Below are 18069 nucleotides of genomic sequence, written 5' to 3' on the forward strand. Positions count from 1 at the left end.
TAGTCTTATTTTTATTTTTTTGAAGAACCTTCATTCTATTTTCCATATTGCCTGTGATAATTTACATCTACACCAATAGTTCAGGAGGGTTCCCTTTTCTCCACATCCTCATCAACACTTGTTATGTGTTGTCTGTTCAATGATAGCCATTCTGACAGGTGGGAAGTGATATTGTTCTGATGCATTTCGCTGATGATTAATGAAGTTAAGCATTTTTTCATGTGTCAGAGATTGGCCATCTGTACGTCTTCTTTGGGGAAATGTCTACTCAGGTCCTCTGATATTTAATCAGAAAGTTTGGGGGGGGTTGTTATTGAGTTGTATGAGTTATTTATATATTTTTTATATTAAGCCTTTATCAAACATATTATTTTCAAATATCTTATCCTATTTAGTAGGTTGCTTTACTTTCGTTGAAAATTTCCTTCACTATGTGAGCACTTTTTAGTCTGATGTAGTCTCATTTTTTTCTTTTTTCCTTTTGTTGCAGGATTGTAAGGACACACCAAAAAAGTGTTGCTAAGACTGATGGCAAGAACATACTGCCTATGTTTTCTTTTAAGTGTTCTATGGTTTCAGGTCTTACACTTCAATATTTAATTAATTTTGAATTTATTTTTGTATGTAGTATAAGAATTTAGTCCAGTTTGATTCTTTTACATACAGGTATTCAATTTTTCCCAACACCATTTTTAATTTATTTTTAATTGGAGTATAGTTGCTTTACCATGATGTGTTGGTTTCTGCTACGCAGTAATGTGAATTAACTATAAGTATATCTATATCTCCTCCCTCTTGAGCCCCGCTCTGCCTCGCCCCAATCCCAGCCCTCTAGGTCATCACAGAGCACTGAGCTGAGTTCCCTGTGCTATACAACTGCTTCCCACTTGCTAACTATTTTGCACTTTATATTGTATATATGTCAGTTCTGCCTTCTCAATTCATCCCACTCTGTCCTCCCAAACACCATTTATTGAAGAAGTTCTCTTTTCCCCATTGTATATTCTTGTCTTCTTTGTCACAAATTAATTGATCCTATAGGCATTGGCTTATTTGGGGGCTCTCTCCCATTGATTTATGTGTCTTTTTGTACCAAGTTACATGCTGGTTTAATTACTATAGCTTTGTAGTAAAGTTTTAAGTAAAGGAGTGTGATACCGCCAGCTTTTTTTGTTTGTTTGTTTTTTCCTCAAAATTGCTTTGACTATCCAGGGCCTTTCATGGTTCTATATAAACTTTACAATTATTTGTTCTAGTCCTGTGAAAAGTGCTATTGATGCTTTGATTGAGATTGCATTGAATCTGTAGATCACTTTGTGTAATATGGATGTCTTAACAATATTAATTCTTCTAATCCATGAGCAAGGTATATCTTCTATTTGTTTGTGTATTCTTCAATTTATTTTGTGAATGTCTTATCCTGTTCAGAGTACAGGCTTTTCACCACCCCAGTTAAATTTATTCCTAAGCATTTGATTCTGTTAGATGCAATTATAAGTGGGATTGTTAATTTTTTTCTTTCTGATAGATGGTTTTTATTGTATAGAAGAACTACAGATTTCTGTGTATTAATTTTGTATTCTGTAACTTTAGTGAATTCATTTATCAGATATAAGGTTTTTTTGGTGGAGTCTTTAGGGTTTCTGTATATAGTATCATGTCATCTGCAAGAACTTTGACTTCTTTCTAATTTGGATTACTTTCATTTCTTTTTCTTGTATAATTGTGATTAGAACTTTCAGTACTCTGTTGAATAAAGACAGTGAGAGTGGGCAAATTCATCTTGTTCCTGATCTTAGAGGAAGTGTTTTCTGAATTTCACAATTGAGTATATTGTTGGTTGTAGGGGCATATAAGGCCTTTATTATGTTTAGGTATATTACTTCTATTCCCACTTTCTGGAGAGGTTTTATTGTAAACAGACGCTGCTGCTACTGCTAAGTAGCTTCAGTCATGTCCGACTCTGTGTGAACCCATAGACGGCAGCCCACCAGGCTCATTCGTCCCTGGGATTCTCCAGGCAAGAACACTGGAGTGGGTTGCCATTTCCTTCTCCAATGCATGAAACAGAAAAGTGAAAGTAAAGTTGCTCACCTGTGTCTGAATCTTAGCGATCCCATGGACTGCAGCCTATCAGGCTTTGCCATCCATGGGATTTTCCAGGCAAGAGTATTGGAGTGCGGTGCCATTGCCTTCTCTGAAACAGACGCTAAATTTTGTCAAAAGCTTTTTCTGCATCAATTGAAGTGACCATATGATTTTATTCAATTTGTTAATGTGGTGAATCACAATGATTTGCGGATATTGAAAGATCTTTGCATCCCTTTGATAAATACTACTGAATCAGGGTGTGTGAATCTTCTAACTTACTGTTGAATTTAGTTTGGTAATACTTTGTTGAGTGTTTTTGCATTTATGTTTATCAGTGATGTTTGCCTGCAATTTTCTTATTTAGATTATCTTTGTCTATATATTTTTTAAATCAGGGTAATACTGGCTTGAAAGCAGCATTGAAAGCATTTTCTCCTCTTCAATTTTTGAAATAGCCTGAGGAGAGCCAGTAGCTCTTTATAAAGTGTTTGGTAGAATTTATCTGTGAAGTTATACCGGTGTTAGACTTTTGTTTGTTGAGAAGTTTTAAATTACAGATTTAATTTCATTCCTGGCAATTGGTTTGTTTTTATTTTTATCTATTTCTTCCTGATTAGTCTTGGGAGACTATATTTCTAAGAATTTATCCATTTCTTTTAGGTTGTCCATTTTTGGAGCATATATTTGTTTATAGTAATTTACTTGTTATTCTTTGTATTTCTGTGCTCTCAGTTGTAAATTTTTCTTTTCATTTATGATTTTATTTATCTAGGCCCTCTCTCTTTTTGATGTGTCTCTTACTCACTCAGTCGTGTCCAACTCTTTTAGACCCCATGTACTCTAGCCCACCAGGCTCCTCTGTCCATGTGATTCTTTAGGTGAGGATACTGGAGTGGGTAGCAAGTCCCTTTTCCAGGGGACTTTCCTGATCCAGGGATTGAACCTGGGTCTTCCACATTGTAGGCAGATTCTTTACCATCTGAGCCACCGGGGAAACCCTCTGTTTGATTAGTTCTGGCTAACAGTTTTTCAATTTTGTATATCTTTTCAAAGAACCAGTTCTTAAATTTCATTAATCTTTTCTATTGCTCTTTAGTCTCTTTTTCACTTATTTCTGCTGTAATCTTTATTATTTATTTCCTTCTACTAACTGTGGGTTTTTTCTTTTTTAGTTCCTTTAACTTAGGTTGGTTTGTTTGAGATTTTTCTTGTTTCCTGAGTTAGGATTGAATCACTATAAACTTCCCTCTTAGAACTACTTTCCTGCAGCCCTATAGATTTCTGTGTCATTGTGTTAACATTTTTATCCCAAGATATATATATTTTTTAATTTTATCTTTGATTTCTTCAATGACCCATTGATTGTTTAGTAGCATGCTGTTTAGACGCCATGTGTGTGCTTTTTTTTTTCTTTTAGTTGTTTTTCTTGTAGTTGATTTTACAGTCTCATACTGCTGTGATCTGAAAAGACATTTAATATTATTTTGAGTCCAATCATTTTAAGCAGAAAAATATATCAGACAGCCTGTAGTTTCTTAGGAAGAAAGCACCATATTTAAAATAATTTTCCATAAGTTTACTAAACATGATTATGATATGTGTGTTTATTTGTAGGAACTGGTAACATCTAAACATAACAAACCAAGCAGGCAAACTCTTGTGCCACCACTGCCACCACATTTTATGCAAAGGAATGCCAATGTACATGACTTCCAAGCAGGCTAAAAAGAAAAAAGCTGATTAGACCTTAGACTGACCACTGAACGGAATGACAGCCACCGCTGCAGTGGAAACACCAAAAATGAAAAAGAGTGCCTCCAAGGAAGAGAAGCAGCAGTCTAAGCAAGAGAATACGGAGCAAGGCAATCCTGATTCTGAAGAGTGGCTGGGCTGTGAGAGTGATCCTGAACAAATGAGCCTTAAAAACAGCACCAATGACAATAGCTGCCAACTGGGAGATGTTCAATTGAATAAAAAGGAGATCCTTTCTAAGCCACACCGCCAGCTATGTAGATCACCCTGCCTAGATCATCCAAGCTTCTCCCAGAGCAGCATTCTACATGATGGGAAGCTTGACTTGGAAAAAGAATACCAAACCAAGATGGATTTTGCTTTAAAGTTGGGTTATGCAGAGGAACAGATTCAATCAGTGCTGAACAAGCTGGGTCCAGAATCGCTTATTAATGATGTATTGGCAGAGCTTGTCAGACTTGGGAACAAAGGTGATTTGGAAGGGCAAGTCAACTTGAATCTGTTAGGGCCTCGAGGGCCCAGCTCCAGAGAGATCACAAGCCCTGAGCTGTCTCTTGAAGATGAAATAGACAACAGTGACAATTTGAGGCCAATTGTCATAGATGGAAGTAATGTGGCAATGAGGTAAGACTGGTATATTTTCTTTCTCTTTCTTTAAAACTGCCTTGACCTCATAGGAATTGGCTTCCTTTACAATATGGGAGGCCCTTAGTTGTCTGTGATTTATGCTCCTCTTGATGGACAGATGCTAAAATGATCCTGACTGGCCTTTTATATTGCCTTTGAAATTGTTGCCATCTTGTTTTCTGGTGTTCTGAAAGCACCTTAGACATCAGTGATACTTCAGAGGAGATGTAACCAACCAGCATTTGTTCCTCTTGAGGTCCCCTCTCCCACCTCTACTTGGCTAAACAAATCATCCTGAAGATAGTGCTTTTATAATGTCTTTGGGGGGCTTACTTGGGAGCTTTTAGTAATTCAAAATTTCCAAGCTTACCTCAAATTTGTATCCCTTTGCTTGACTTTGTGATTTGATCTTTCCCTCCTCTTACTTGATTGTATCTCTCATGCATACTGCATTTATATTAATCTCTTTAACAAACTCCATGTAAATTGTGATGATTCCTACCCCCACTACATGGGTTTATGTCATTTTTCAGTCTAGGAGTGATCACCTCCTTGTCTTTATACCCTTCAAGTTGTATTACAACCACAAGTACCATTATGACTTTTCTCATCCCAATGATTGTTTCTGAGCTGAAGTAACGTGGTAGACTGAATAATAGTCCCCTAATGATGTCCATATCCTAGTCCTTAGAATCTGAGAATATATTTTCTTACATGATAAAAAGGAACTTTGAAAATGTGATTAAGCTAATGACCTTGAGATGGGGAAGATTATCCTGTATTTTATGGTGGACTCAATGTAACCTCAAGGGTCCTTTTAAGAGGGAGGGAGGCAACAGGCTCAGAATGAATAGTAGGTGATTTGATGACAGAAACAAGAAGTTGGAGAGGTGTAAGAAAGAGACCGTGAGCCAAGGAATGTGAGCAGCCTCCAGAAACTGAAGAAGTTAAGGGAAGTATTCTTCTCTGCAGCTAGCAGAAATAACACAGCCTTGCCAACATCTTGATTTTTCAGGCAAAAATACTGAAGTGTTCTCAATATTGGAGAGTATTCTCAACCCAGGGATCTTCTTGACCCAGGAAATGAACCTGCATCTCCTATGTCCCTTGCATTGCAGGCAGATTCTTTATCTCCTGAGCCAGTGAGTGAAAGTCATTCAGTCGTGTCCGACTCTTGGCGACCCCATGGACTATACAGTCCTTGAAATTCTCCAGGCCAGAATACTGGTGTGGGTAGCCTTTCCCTTCTACAGGGGATCTTTTCAACTCAGGGTTGAACTCAGGTCCCCCACATTACAGGCGGATTCTTTACCAGCTGAACCAGAAGGGAAGTCCAAGAATACTGAAGCGGGTAGGCTATCCCTTCTCCAGGGGATCTTCCTGACCCAGGAATCAAACTGGGGTCTCCTGCATTGCAGACGGATTCTTCGTCGGGAAGCTATGGCTTCCCTGATACCACATACAAAAATTAAGCAAAAATGAATTAAATACCTAAATGTAAGACCATAATCCATAAGATTTCTAAAGGAAAACATAGGCAGAACACTTTTTGACATAAATCATAGTAATATGCTTTTAAACCTGTCTTCTAAAGCAAAGAAAATTAAAGTAAAAGTAAACAAATGGCATGAAATTAGACTTAAAAGCTATTGCATAACAAAGGAAACCTTTGAAAAAATGAAAAGAAAGCCTACTGAATAGAAGAAAATATTTGCTAGTGATCTGACTGTTAGGATTAATGTCCAAAATGCATAAACAGTGCATACAATTCAATATTTTTAAAAAGCCAAACAATTCAATTTAAAAATGAGCATAAAACTTAAATAGATATGTTTCCAAAGAAGACATACAGATGATCAATAGGCACATGAAAGGACGCTCAACACTGCTAATAATCAGGGAAATGCAAATCAAAACTATGGTGAGACATCACCTCACACATGTCAGAATGGCTATTGTCAAATAGACCACAAAAAATAGCAAGTGTGTTGGTGAAGATGTGGAGAAAAGAGAGCCCTACTGTACTGTTGGTGGGAATGTAAAGTGGTATAGCCATTATAAAAAGAGCAAGGATATTTTTCAAGAGAGTAAAAATAGAACTATTATATGATCCAACTATTCCACTCCTGTGTATATATCTGAAGGGAAAAAAAAAAAAAAGACAACAACACTGATTTGGGGAAAAAAAAAATATATATATATATATATACACACACACACAGCCCAATGTTCACAGTAGCATTATTTACAATAGCCAAAATATGGAAGCAAACTTAGTGTCCTTAAGCTGATGACTGGATAAAGGACCTGTGGTATATATGCAATGAAATATTACTCAGCCATAAAAAAGAATGAAAATTGACTATTTGCAACAGTATGGGTGAATCTAGAGTGTATTATGATTAGTGAAAAAGTCAGACAGAGAAAGACAAATATTGTATGCTATCACTTATATGTGGAATCTAAAAAATAAGATGGAATATAACAAAATGGAAACAGACTCAAGTATATAAAGAACACACTAATGATTACTACTGGGAAGAAAGATGGAGGAGAGGCCAAATAGGGTTAGGATATTGAGAGATACCTAGTACTATGTATAAAATAAATAACATACAAGGATATATTTTACACCACAAAAAAATACAGTCAATATTTTATTAAAAAAAAAAAAACAACTTTGCTGATGTTCAGTCACTAAGTCATGTCCAACTCTACAACCCCACGGACTGCAGCACAGCAAGCTTCCCTGTCCTTCACTATCTCCTGGAACTGCCTCAAATTTATGTCCATTGAGTCACTGATGCCATCTATTGAATGGCTATGTTGTACATCTGAAACTATTCTAGTATTATAAATCAACTGTACTTTAATAAAAATTAAAAATATAATATTTGAAGAAAGGATTCTGTAAATGTATTCCCTGCTATTAGAAATTGCATCAAGTGTTCTTAATAAAACTAATGGCCACATACTATATTGCAGGAGCACTGGAGTAAGATTTTAATACAAACTGTCATTTATAACTTGTGTGGCCTTGGGCAGTTATTCAATATCTGAACTCAATCTCTGCTCATCTGCAGGCTAAATCAGAATATGCAAAGTACTTGGCACAGAATAAATTATAAATATTAGTTTCATTTTATTCATCTGAAGTCAGAAAACGTAAGTTCTCACTTTGTACATATTATCTATAACAAGTGTTCCCAAGTCATTTAACCTTGCTGAACTCTAGATTTCTCATCTGTAAAACACAGTTTTTATGAAGATTATACAGAACTATATATTAAAATGTACCTTCAGATAGTCTGCTAAGCAATTCCTGCTAAATATTCCATGTATGGCTCAAAACACTTGCCCCCATCCCCAGAGATGTGGAAGCATCCAGTACTGTGCTATGTGCTCTGGGAAAAAAATAGGGACATATAAAAAACAAGGTCCTGCCCTCAAAGACAATGGGATAATCAAGTGAAAAACCTGCTAGTATAAGATGCTCTGATTGTTTATGGTGTTAGAGAATGCTTTAATTTCATTTTCTTACATATAGCTGTCCAGTTTTCCCAGCAACACTTATTGAAGAGACTGTCTTTTCTCCATTGCATATTCCTGCCTCCTTTTTTGCAGATTAATTGACCATAAGTGTATGGGGATTTTTTTCTGGGGTCTTTATTATGTTTCATTAAGCTATGTGTCTGTTTTGGAACCAGTAACATACTCTTTTGATTACTGTAGTTCTGTAGCATATTCTAAAGCCAGAGCACATGACTACTCAGCTTTGTTCATTCTCAAATTCTTTGGCTATTTGAGGTATTTTTTTTCATAAAAATTTTAAAATTATTTGTTTTATTTTTTTCTATGAAAAACTATTTTTGTATATTGATAGGAACTGCATTGAAACTGTAGATTACATTGGGTACTATAGTCACTTCAATAATATTAATTCTTAGTGAGAAATAGATATAAGGGACTAGATCTGATAGAGTGCCTGATGAACTATGGACAGAAGTTCGTGACATTGCACAGGAGACAGGAAGCAAGACCATCCCCAAGAAAAACAAATGCAAAAAAGCAAAAGGACTGCCTGAGGAGCCGTAACAAATAGTTGTGAAAACAAAAGCAAAAAGCAAAGGAGAAAAGGAAAGATATACTCATTTCAATGCAGAGTTCCAAAGAATAGCAAGGAGAGATAAGAAAGACTTCCTCAGTGATCAATGCAAAGAAATAGAGGAAAACAATAGAATGGGAAATACTAGAAATCTCTTCAAGAAAATTAGAGGTACCAAGGGAACATTTTATGCAAAGATGGGCTCAAAAAAGGACAGAAATGATAGGGACCTACAGAAGCAGAAGATATTAAGAAGAGGTGACAAGAATACAAAGAAGAACTGTACAAGAAAGATCTTCATGACCCAGATAATCATGATGATGTGATCACTCACACTCACCTAGAGCCAGACATCCTGGAATGTGAAGTCAAGTGGGCTTTAGGAAGCATCACTATGAACAAAGCTAATGGAGGTGATGGAATTCCAGTTGAGCTATTTCAAATCTAAAAGATCATGCTGTGAAAGTGCTACACTTAATATGTCAGCAAATTTTGAAAACTCAACAGTGGCCACAGGACTGGAAAAGGTCAGTTTTCATTCCACTCCCAAAGAAAGGCAATGCCAAAGAATGCTCAAACTACCGCACAATTGCACTCATCTCACACGCTAGTGAAGTAATGCTCAAAATTCCTCAAGCCAGGCTTCAGCAATATATGAACTGTGAACTTCCAGATGTTCAAGCTGGTTTTAGAAAAGGCAGAGGAACCAGAGATCAAATTGCCAACATCTTCTGGATCATCAAAAAAGCAAGAGAGTTCCAGAAAAGCATCTATTTCTGCTTTATTGACTATGCCAAAGCCTTTGACTGTAAGGATCACAAGAAACTGTGGAAAAATCTGAAAGAGATGGGAATACCAGACCACCTGACCTCCCTCTTGAGAAACTTATATGTAGGTCAGGAAGCAACAGTTAGAAGTGGACATGGAACAACAGACTGGTTCCAAATAGGAAAAGGAGTACGTCAAGGCTGTATGTTGTCACCCTGCTTATTTAACTTATATGCAGAGTACATCATGAGAAACGCTGGGCTGGAGGAAGCACAAGCTGGAATCACGATTGCTGGGAGAAATATCAATAACCTCAGATATGCAGATGACACCACCCTTATGGCAGAAAGTGAAGAAGAACTAGAGCCTCTTGATGAAAGTGAAAGAGGAGAGTGAAAAAGTTTGCTTAAAGCTCAACATTCAGAAAACTAAGATTTGGTATCCGGTCCCATCACTTCATGGGAAATAGATGGTGAAACAGTAGACACAGTGGCTGACTTTATTTTTCTGGGCTCCAAAATCACCACAGATGGTGATTGCAGCCATGAAATTAAAAGACGCTTACTCCTTGGAAGGAAAGTTATGACCAACCTAGGCAACATAGTAAAAAGCAGATGCAATGCTTTGCCAACAAAAGTCCGTCTAGTCAAGACAATGGTTTTTCCAACGGTAATGTATGGATTTGAGAATTGGACTATGAAGAAAGCTAAGTGCTGAAGAATTGATGCTTTTGAAGTGTTGTGTTGGAGAATGCGCCTGAGAGTCCCTTGGACTGCAAGGAGATACAACCAATACATCCTAAAGGAGATCAGTCTTGGGTGTTACTTGGAAAGACTGATGTTGAAGCTGAAGCTTGAATACTTTGGCGACCTGATGCAAAGAGCTGACTCATTGGAAAAGACCCTGATTCTAGGAAAGATTGAGGGCAGGAGGAGAAGGGGATGACAGAAGTTGGATGGCATCACTGACTCAATGGACTTGAGTTTGAGTAAACTCTGGAAGTTGGTGATGGACAGGGAGGCCTGGTGTGCTGCAGCCCTTGGGGTTGAGAAGAGACAGACAGGACTGAGTGACTAATCTGAACTGAACTGAACTGAATTCAAAAACAGGGTGTATCTTTCAATCTATTTGTGTTTTCCTCAACTTCTTTCATCATCTTATAGTTTTCTGAGCACATGGCATTTACCTTCTTAGGTAGCTTTCAGTTCAGTCGTTCAGTCATGTCCAACTCTTTGTGACTCCATGAACCGCAGCACACCAGGCCTCCCTGTCCATCACCAACTACTAGAGTCCACCCAAACCCATGTGCATTGAGTCAGTGATGCTATCCAGCCATCTCATACACTGTCGTCCCCTTCTCCTCCTGCCCTCAATCTTTCCCAGCATCAGGGTCTTTTCAAATGAGTAAACTCTTCACATCAGGTGGCCAAAGTATTGGAGTTTCAACTTCAACATCAATCCTTCCAATGAACGCCCAGGACTGATCTCCTTTAGAATGGACTGGTTGGATCTCTTCGCAGTCCAAGGGACTCTCAAGAGTCTTCTCCAACTCCACAATTCAAAAGCATTAATTCTTCAGCGCTCGGTTTTCTTCATAATCCAACACTCATATCCATACATGACCATTGGAAAAACCATAACCTTGACTAGACAGTCCTTTGTTGACAAAGTATTGTCTCTGCTTTTTACTATGTTGTCTAGGTTGGTCATAATTTTCCTTCCAAGGGGTAAGTGTCTTCTAATTTCATGGCTGCAATCACCATCTGCAGTGATTTTGGAGCCCCAAAAAATAAAATCTGACACTGTTTCCACTGTTTTCCCATCTATTTCCCATGAAGTGATGGGATCAGATGCCATGATCTTAGTTTTCTGAATATTGAGCTTTAAGCCAAATTGTTCACTCTCCTCTTTCACTTTCATCAAGAGGCTCTTTAGTTCTTCACTTTCTGCCATAAGGGTGGTGTCATCTGCATATCTGAGGTTATTGATATTTCTCCCGGCAATCTTGGTTCCAGCTTGTGCTTCCTCCAGCCCAGCGTTTCTCATGATGTACTCTGCATATAAGTTAAATAAGCAAGGTGACAATATACAGCCTTGACGTACTCCTTTTCCTATTTGGAACCAGTCTGTTGTTCCATGTCCACTTCTAACTGTTGCTTCCTGACCTACATATAAGTTTCTCAAGAGGGAGGTCAGGTGGTCTGGTATTCCCATCTCTTTCAGATTTTTCCACAGTTTTTTGTGATCCATACAGTCAAAGGCTTTGGCATAGTCAATAAAGCAGAAATAGATGTTTTTCTGGAACTCTCTTTGCTTTTTGATGATCCAGAAGATGTTGGCAATTTGATCTCTGGTTCCTCTGCCTTTTCTAAAACAAACTTGAACATCTGGAAGTTCACAGTTCATGTATTGCTGAAGCCTGGCTTGGAGAATTTTGAGCATTACTTTACTAGCGTGTGAGATGAGTGCAATTGTGCGGTAGTTTGAGCATTCTTTGACATTGCCTTTCTTTGGAATTGGAATGAAAACTGACCTTTTCCAGTCCTGTGGCCACTGCTGAGTTTTCAAAATTTGCTGACATATTAAGTGTAGCACTTTCACAGCATGATCTTTTAGATTTGAAATAGCTCAACTGGAATTCCATCACCTCCATTAGCTTTGTTCGTAGTGATGCTTCCTAAGGCCCACTTGACTTCACATTGGCTCTAGGTGAGTGTGAGTGATCACATCATCATGATTATCTGGGTCATGAAGATCTTTCTTGTACAGTTCTTCTTTGTATTCTTGCCACCTCTTCTTAATATCTTCTACTTCTGTTAGGTCCCTATCATTTCTGTCCTTTTTTGAACCCATCTTTGCATAAAATGTTTCTTTGGTATCTATAGTTGTCTTGAAGAGATCTCTTGTTTTTCCCATTCTATTGTTTTCCTCTATTTCTTTGCATTGATCACTGAGAAAGTCTTTCTTATCTCTCCTTGCTATTCTTTGGAACTCTGCATTGAAATGAGTATATCTTTCCTTTTCTCCTTTGCTTTTTGCTTCTCTTTTCACAGCTATTTGTTACGGCTCCTCAGGCAGCCCTTTTGCTTTTTTGTATTTGTTTTTCTTGGGGATGGTCTTGATCTCTGTCTCCTATACAATGTCACGAACCTCTATCCATAGCTCATCAGGCATTCTGTCTATCAGATCTGGTCCCCTTAAATCTATTTCTCACTTCCACTGCATATTCATAAGGGATTTAATCTAGGTCATACTCGGTAGCTTTATTTGGTAGATCTAGGTAGCTTTATCCCTAACTATTTTATTCTTTTTTACTAGATGGTGAATGAGATTGTTTTCTTAATTTCACTTTCTGAAAGGTCATTGTTAGTGTATAGAAATTCCACAGATTTTTTATATTAAATTTGTATCCTGTAACATTACTGAATATATTTATTAGTTCTAGTGTTTTTTTCTGGATAATTTAATGTTTTGTTTATATAGTATCTTTTGATTTAGAATATTAATCCATTGACAACCAAATCATCCCACCCTCTCCCTCTCCCTCTGAGTCCAAAAGTCCGTTATACACATCTGTGTCTCTTTCCCTGTCTTGCATACAGGGTCGTCGTTTCCATCTTCCTAAATTCCATATATATGTGTTAGTATACTGTATTGGTGTTTTTCTTTCTGGCTTACTTCACTCTGTATAATCGGCTCCAGTTTCATCCATCTCATCAGAACTGATTCAAATGAATTCTTTTTAACGGCTGAGTAATACTCCATTGTGTATATGTACCACAGCTTTCTTATCCATTCATCTGCTGATGGACATCTAGGTTGTTTCCATGTCCTGGCTATTATAAACAGTGCTGCGATAAGAATTGAATCACCGGTCTATGTCTGACGCAGGATGCAGCATGCTTGGGGCTGGTGCATGGGGATGACCCAGAGAGATGTTATGGGGAGGGGAGGTGGGAGGGGGTTCATGTTTGGGAACGCATGTAAGAATTAAAGATATTAAAATTTTTAAAAAAAGATAATTATATGTAGGTATGTACTTATTGCCATATTGTAACTTGTTTTCTGGTTATTTCTATAGTTCTCTATTTCTGTCTTCCCATAATTTGATGCTTTTTAGTGGTATCCTTGTGTTCCTTTCTAGATTTTTGTGTATCTATTGTAAATTTTTGCTGTGAGGTTACCATGAGGCTCATATATATTGACCTGTAACTATATGTACCTGCTTTTATACATAATTTTATTTTTATAATCATTTTTTAAATTTTAAATTAATTTATTTATTTTAATTTGAGGCTCAATACTTTACAATATTGCAGTGATTTTTGCAATGCATTGACATGAATCAGCCATGGGTGCACATCTGTTCACCATCCTGAACCCCTTTCCCACCTCCCTCCCCATCCCATCCCTCAGGGTTATTCTAGTGCACCAGCCCTTAGTACCCTGTCTCATGCATCAAACTTGGACTGGCACTCTATTTCCCATGTGATAATATACATGTTTCAATGTTATTCCCTCAAATCATCCCACCCTTGCCTTCTCCCACAGAGTCCAAAAGTCTGTTTTTACATATGTATCTCTTTTGCTATCTCGCATATAGAGTATTCATTACCATCTTTCTAAATTCCATATATATGCGTTAGTATACTGTATTGGTGTTTTCCCTTCTGACTTACTTCACTCGGTATAATAGGCTTCAGTTTCATCCACCTCATTAGAACTGATTTAAATGCATTATTTTTAATGGCTGAGTAATATTCCATTGTGCATATGTACCACAGCTTTCTTTCCCATTCATCTGCCAATGGACATCTAGGTTGCTTCCATGTCCTGGCTATTATAAACAGTGCTGTGATGAACATTGGGGTACATGTGTCTCTTTCTAATCTGGTTTCCTCAGTGTGTGTGCTCACCAGTGGGATTTCTGGGTCATATGGCAGTTCTATTTCCAGGTTTTTAAGGAATCTCCACACTGTTCTCCATAGTGGCTGTACTAGTTTGCATTCCCACCAACAGTATAAGCGGGTTTCTTTTTCTCTGCACCCTCCAGCCATTCTGACCAGCATGATATGGTACCTCATTGTGGGTTTGATTTGTATTTCTCTGATAATGAGTGATGTTGAGCATCTTTTCACATATTTGTTAGCCATCTGTGTATCTTCTTTGGAGAAATGTCTGTTTAGTTTTTTGGCCCATTTTTTTGATTGGCTCGTTCATTTTTCTAGAATTGAGCTGCATGTACTGCTTGTATATTTTTGAGATGAATTATTTGTCACATGCTTTGTTTGCTATTATTTTCTCCCCATTCTGAAGGCTGTCTCTTCACCTGGCTTATAGTTTCCTTTGTTGTGCAAAAGCTTTTATGTTTAGTTTAGGTCCCATTTGTTTATTTTTGCTTTTATTTCCATTAATCTGGGAGGTGGATCATAGATTTATGATCCCGTGATTTATGTCAGTGTTTTGCCTATGTTTTTCTCTAGGAGTTTTATAGTTTCTGGTCTTTATGTTTAGATCTATAATCCATTTTGAGTTTATTTTTGTGTATGGTGTTAGAAAGTGTTCTATTTTCACTGTTTTACAATTGATTGGCCAGTTTTCTCAGCATGACTTGTTAAAAGAGAATGTCTTTTCTCCATTGTATATTCTTGTCTCCTTTGTCAAAGATAAGGTGTCCATAGGTGTGTGGATTTATCTCTGGACTTTCTATTTTGTTCGACTGATCTATATTTCTGTCTTTGTGCCAGTACCATACTGCCTTGATAATTGTAGCTTTGTAGTGTAGTCTGAAGTCAAACAGGTTGATTCCTCCAGTTCCATTCTCCTTTCTCAAGATTGCTTTCATTATTCGAGGTTTTTTTGTATTTCTATGCAATCTGTGAAATTATTTGTTCTAGTTCTCTGAAAAATACCATTGGTAGTTCAATAGGGATAATATTGAATCTATAGATTGCTTTGGGTAGTATAGTCATTTTCACTACATTGATCCTTCTGATCCATGAACAAAGTATATTTCTCCATCTATTTGTGTCATCTTTGATATCTTTCATCACAGTTTTATAGTTTTCTATATATAGGTCTTTTTTTTTCCTTTCAGTTCAGTACCTCAGTCATGTCCGACTCTTTGTGACCCCACAAATCGCAGCACTCCAGGCCTTCCTGTCCATCACCAACTCCCGGAATTCATCCAAATTCATGTGCATCAAGTCGGTGATGCCATCCAGCCATCTCATCCTCTATCGTCCCTTTCTCCTCTTGCCCCCATCCCTCCCAGCATCAGGGTCTTTTCCAATGAGTCAACTTTTCGCATGAGGTGGCCAGTGTATTGGAGTTTCAGCTTCAGCATCAGTCCTTCCAGTGAACACCTAGGATGGTCTCCTTTAAAATGGATGGGTTGGATCTCCTTGCAGTCCAAGGGATTCTCAAGAGTCTTCTCCAACACCACAGTTCAAAAGCATCAATTCTTTGACACTCAGCTTTCTTTACAGTCCAAATCTCACATTCATAAATGACCACTGGAAAAACCATAGCCTTGACTGGACAGATCTTTGTTGGCAAAGTAATATCACTGCTTTTGAATATGCTATCTAGTTTGGTCATAACTTTCCTTCCAAGGAGTAAGCGTCTTTTAATTTCCTGGCTGCAATCACCATCTGCAATGATTTTGGAGCCCCCCCCCCAAAATAAAATCTGCCACTGTTTCCACTGCTTCCCCATCCATTTCCCATGAAGTTAGGTGACCAGATGTGATGATCCTTTTTTCTTTAGGCAGGTTTAATCCTAAGTGTTTTATTCTTTGCGTTGCAATGGTGAATTGGATTGTTTCCTTAATTTCTCTTTCTTTTTACTCATTGTTAGTGTATAGGAATGCAAGGTGTTCCTGTGCATTAATTTTATATCCTGCAATGTTACTATATTCATTGATTAGCTCTAGTAGTTTTCTGGTGATGTCTTAGGGTTTTCCATGTAAAGGATCATGTCATTTGCAAACAGTGAGAGTTTGACTTCTTCTTTATCAATCTCGATTCCTTTGTTTTATTTTTATTCTCTAATTGCTGTGGCTAAAACTTCCAAAACTATGTTGCATAGTAGTGGTGGGCACCCTTGTCTTGTTCCTGACTTTAGGGTAAATGCTTTCAATTTTTCACCACTGAGGTGTTTGCTGAGGGTTTATCATATATGTCTTTTATTATGTTGAGGTAAGTTCCCTCTGTACCTGCTTTCTGGAAGGTTTTTTTTTTTTTTTAATCATAAATGGATTTTGAAATTTGTCAAAATCTTTCTCTAACCTATAGAGATAATCATATGGTTTTATCTTTCAATTTGTTAATGCAGTGTATCATATTGATTGATTTGCGAATGGTGAGGAATCCTTGCATCCCTGGGATAAAGCCCACTTGGTCATGATGCATGATCTTTTTAATATGTTCTTGGATTCTCTTTGCTGGAATTTTATTAAGGATTTTTGCATCTATATTCATCAGTGATATTGACCTTTAATTTTCTTTTTCTGTGGCATCTTTGTTTGGTTTTGGTATTAGGGTGATGGTGGCCTCATAGAATGAGTTTGGAAGTTTACCTTCCTCTGCAATTTTCTGAAAGAGTTTGAGTGGGATAGATGTTAGCTCTTCTCTAAATTTTTGGTAGAATTCAGCTGTGAGGCTGTCTGGTCCTGAGCTTTTGTTTGCTGGAAGATTTCTGACTACAGTTTTGATTTCCATGCTTGTGATGGATCTGTTAAGACTTTCTATTTCTTCCTGGTTCAGTTTCGGAAAGTTATACTTTTCTACGAATTTGTCCATTCCTTCCAAGCTGTCCATTTTGTTGGCATATAGTTGCTGATAGTAGTCTCTTATGATCCTTTGTATTTCTGTGTTGTCTGTTGTGATTTATCCATTATCATTTCTAATTTTGTTGATTTTATTGTTCTCCCTTTATTCCTGATGAGTCTGGCTAACTCTTGATGAGTTGTCTATTTATCTTCTCAAAGAACCAGCTTTTAGTTTGTGGAATTTTGCTGTGGTTGCTGTTTCTTCTTTTTCATTTTTTTCTGCCTTAATTTTTATTTCTTTCCTTCTACTAACCCTGGAGTTCTTAATTTCTTCCTTTTTTAGTTGTTTTTAGTGTAGAGTTAGGTTATTTATATGATTTTCTCCTGTTTCTTGAGGTAAGCTTGTATTGCTATGGACCTTCCCCTTCAGTTCAGTTCAGTTCAGTTCAGTTCATTCGCTCAGTCGTGTCCGAATCTTTGCCACCTCATAAATATCAGCATACCAGGCCTCCCTGTCCATCAACAACTCCCGGAGTTCACTCAAACTCACGTCCATCAAATCAGTGATTCCATGCAGCCATCTCATCCCCCGTTGTCCCCTTCTCCTCCTGCCCCCCATCCCTCCCAGCATCAGAGTCTTTGCCAATGAGTCAGCTCTTCGCATGAGGTGGCCAAAGTACTGGACTTTCAGCTTTAGCATCATTCTTTCCAAAGAACACCCGGGACTGATCTCCTTTAGAATGGACTGGTTGGATCTCCTAGCAGTCCAAGGAACTCTCAAGAGTCTTCTCCAAATAAATTTAAAAAAAAAAAAAAAAAAGAGTCTTCTCCAACACCACAGTTCAAAAGCATCAATTCTCCAGCGCTCAGCTTTCTTCACAGTCCAAGTCTCACATCCATACATGACCACTGGAAAAAACATAGCCTTGACTAGACAGACCTTTGTCGGCAAAGT

At 37.6% G+C, this 18069-nt stretch overlaps 1 protein-coding gene across 1 annotated transcript in view; it reads left to right on the forward strand.

The window, feature by feature from the left end:
• Positions 1 to 18069, forward strand: part of ZC3H12B (zinc finger CCCH-type containing 12B) — a 184629-nt gene that overhangs the window by 127284 nt on the left and 39276 nt on the right. The window contains exon 2 of the mRNA XM_015104870.4: positions 3706 to 4467. Within this exon, the coding sequence (XP_014960356.2) occupies positions 3860 to 4467 (608 nt within the window). The 5' untranslated portion in view covers positions 3706 to 3859. The remainder of the gene's footprint in view (positions 1 to 3705; positions 4468 to 18069) is intronic.

The sequence above is a fragment of the Ovis aries genome, chromosome X, assembly GCF_016772045.2.
Source record: "Ovis aries strain OAR_USU_Benz2616 breed Rambouillet chromosome X, ARS-UI_Ramb_v3.0, whole genome shotgun sequence".
NCBI lineage: Eukaryota > Metazoa > Chordata > Mammalia > Artiodactyla > Bovidae > Ovis > Ovis aries.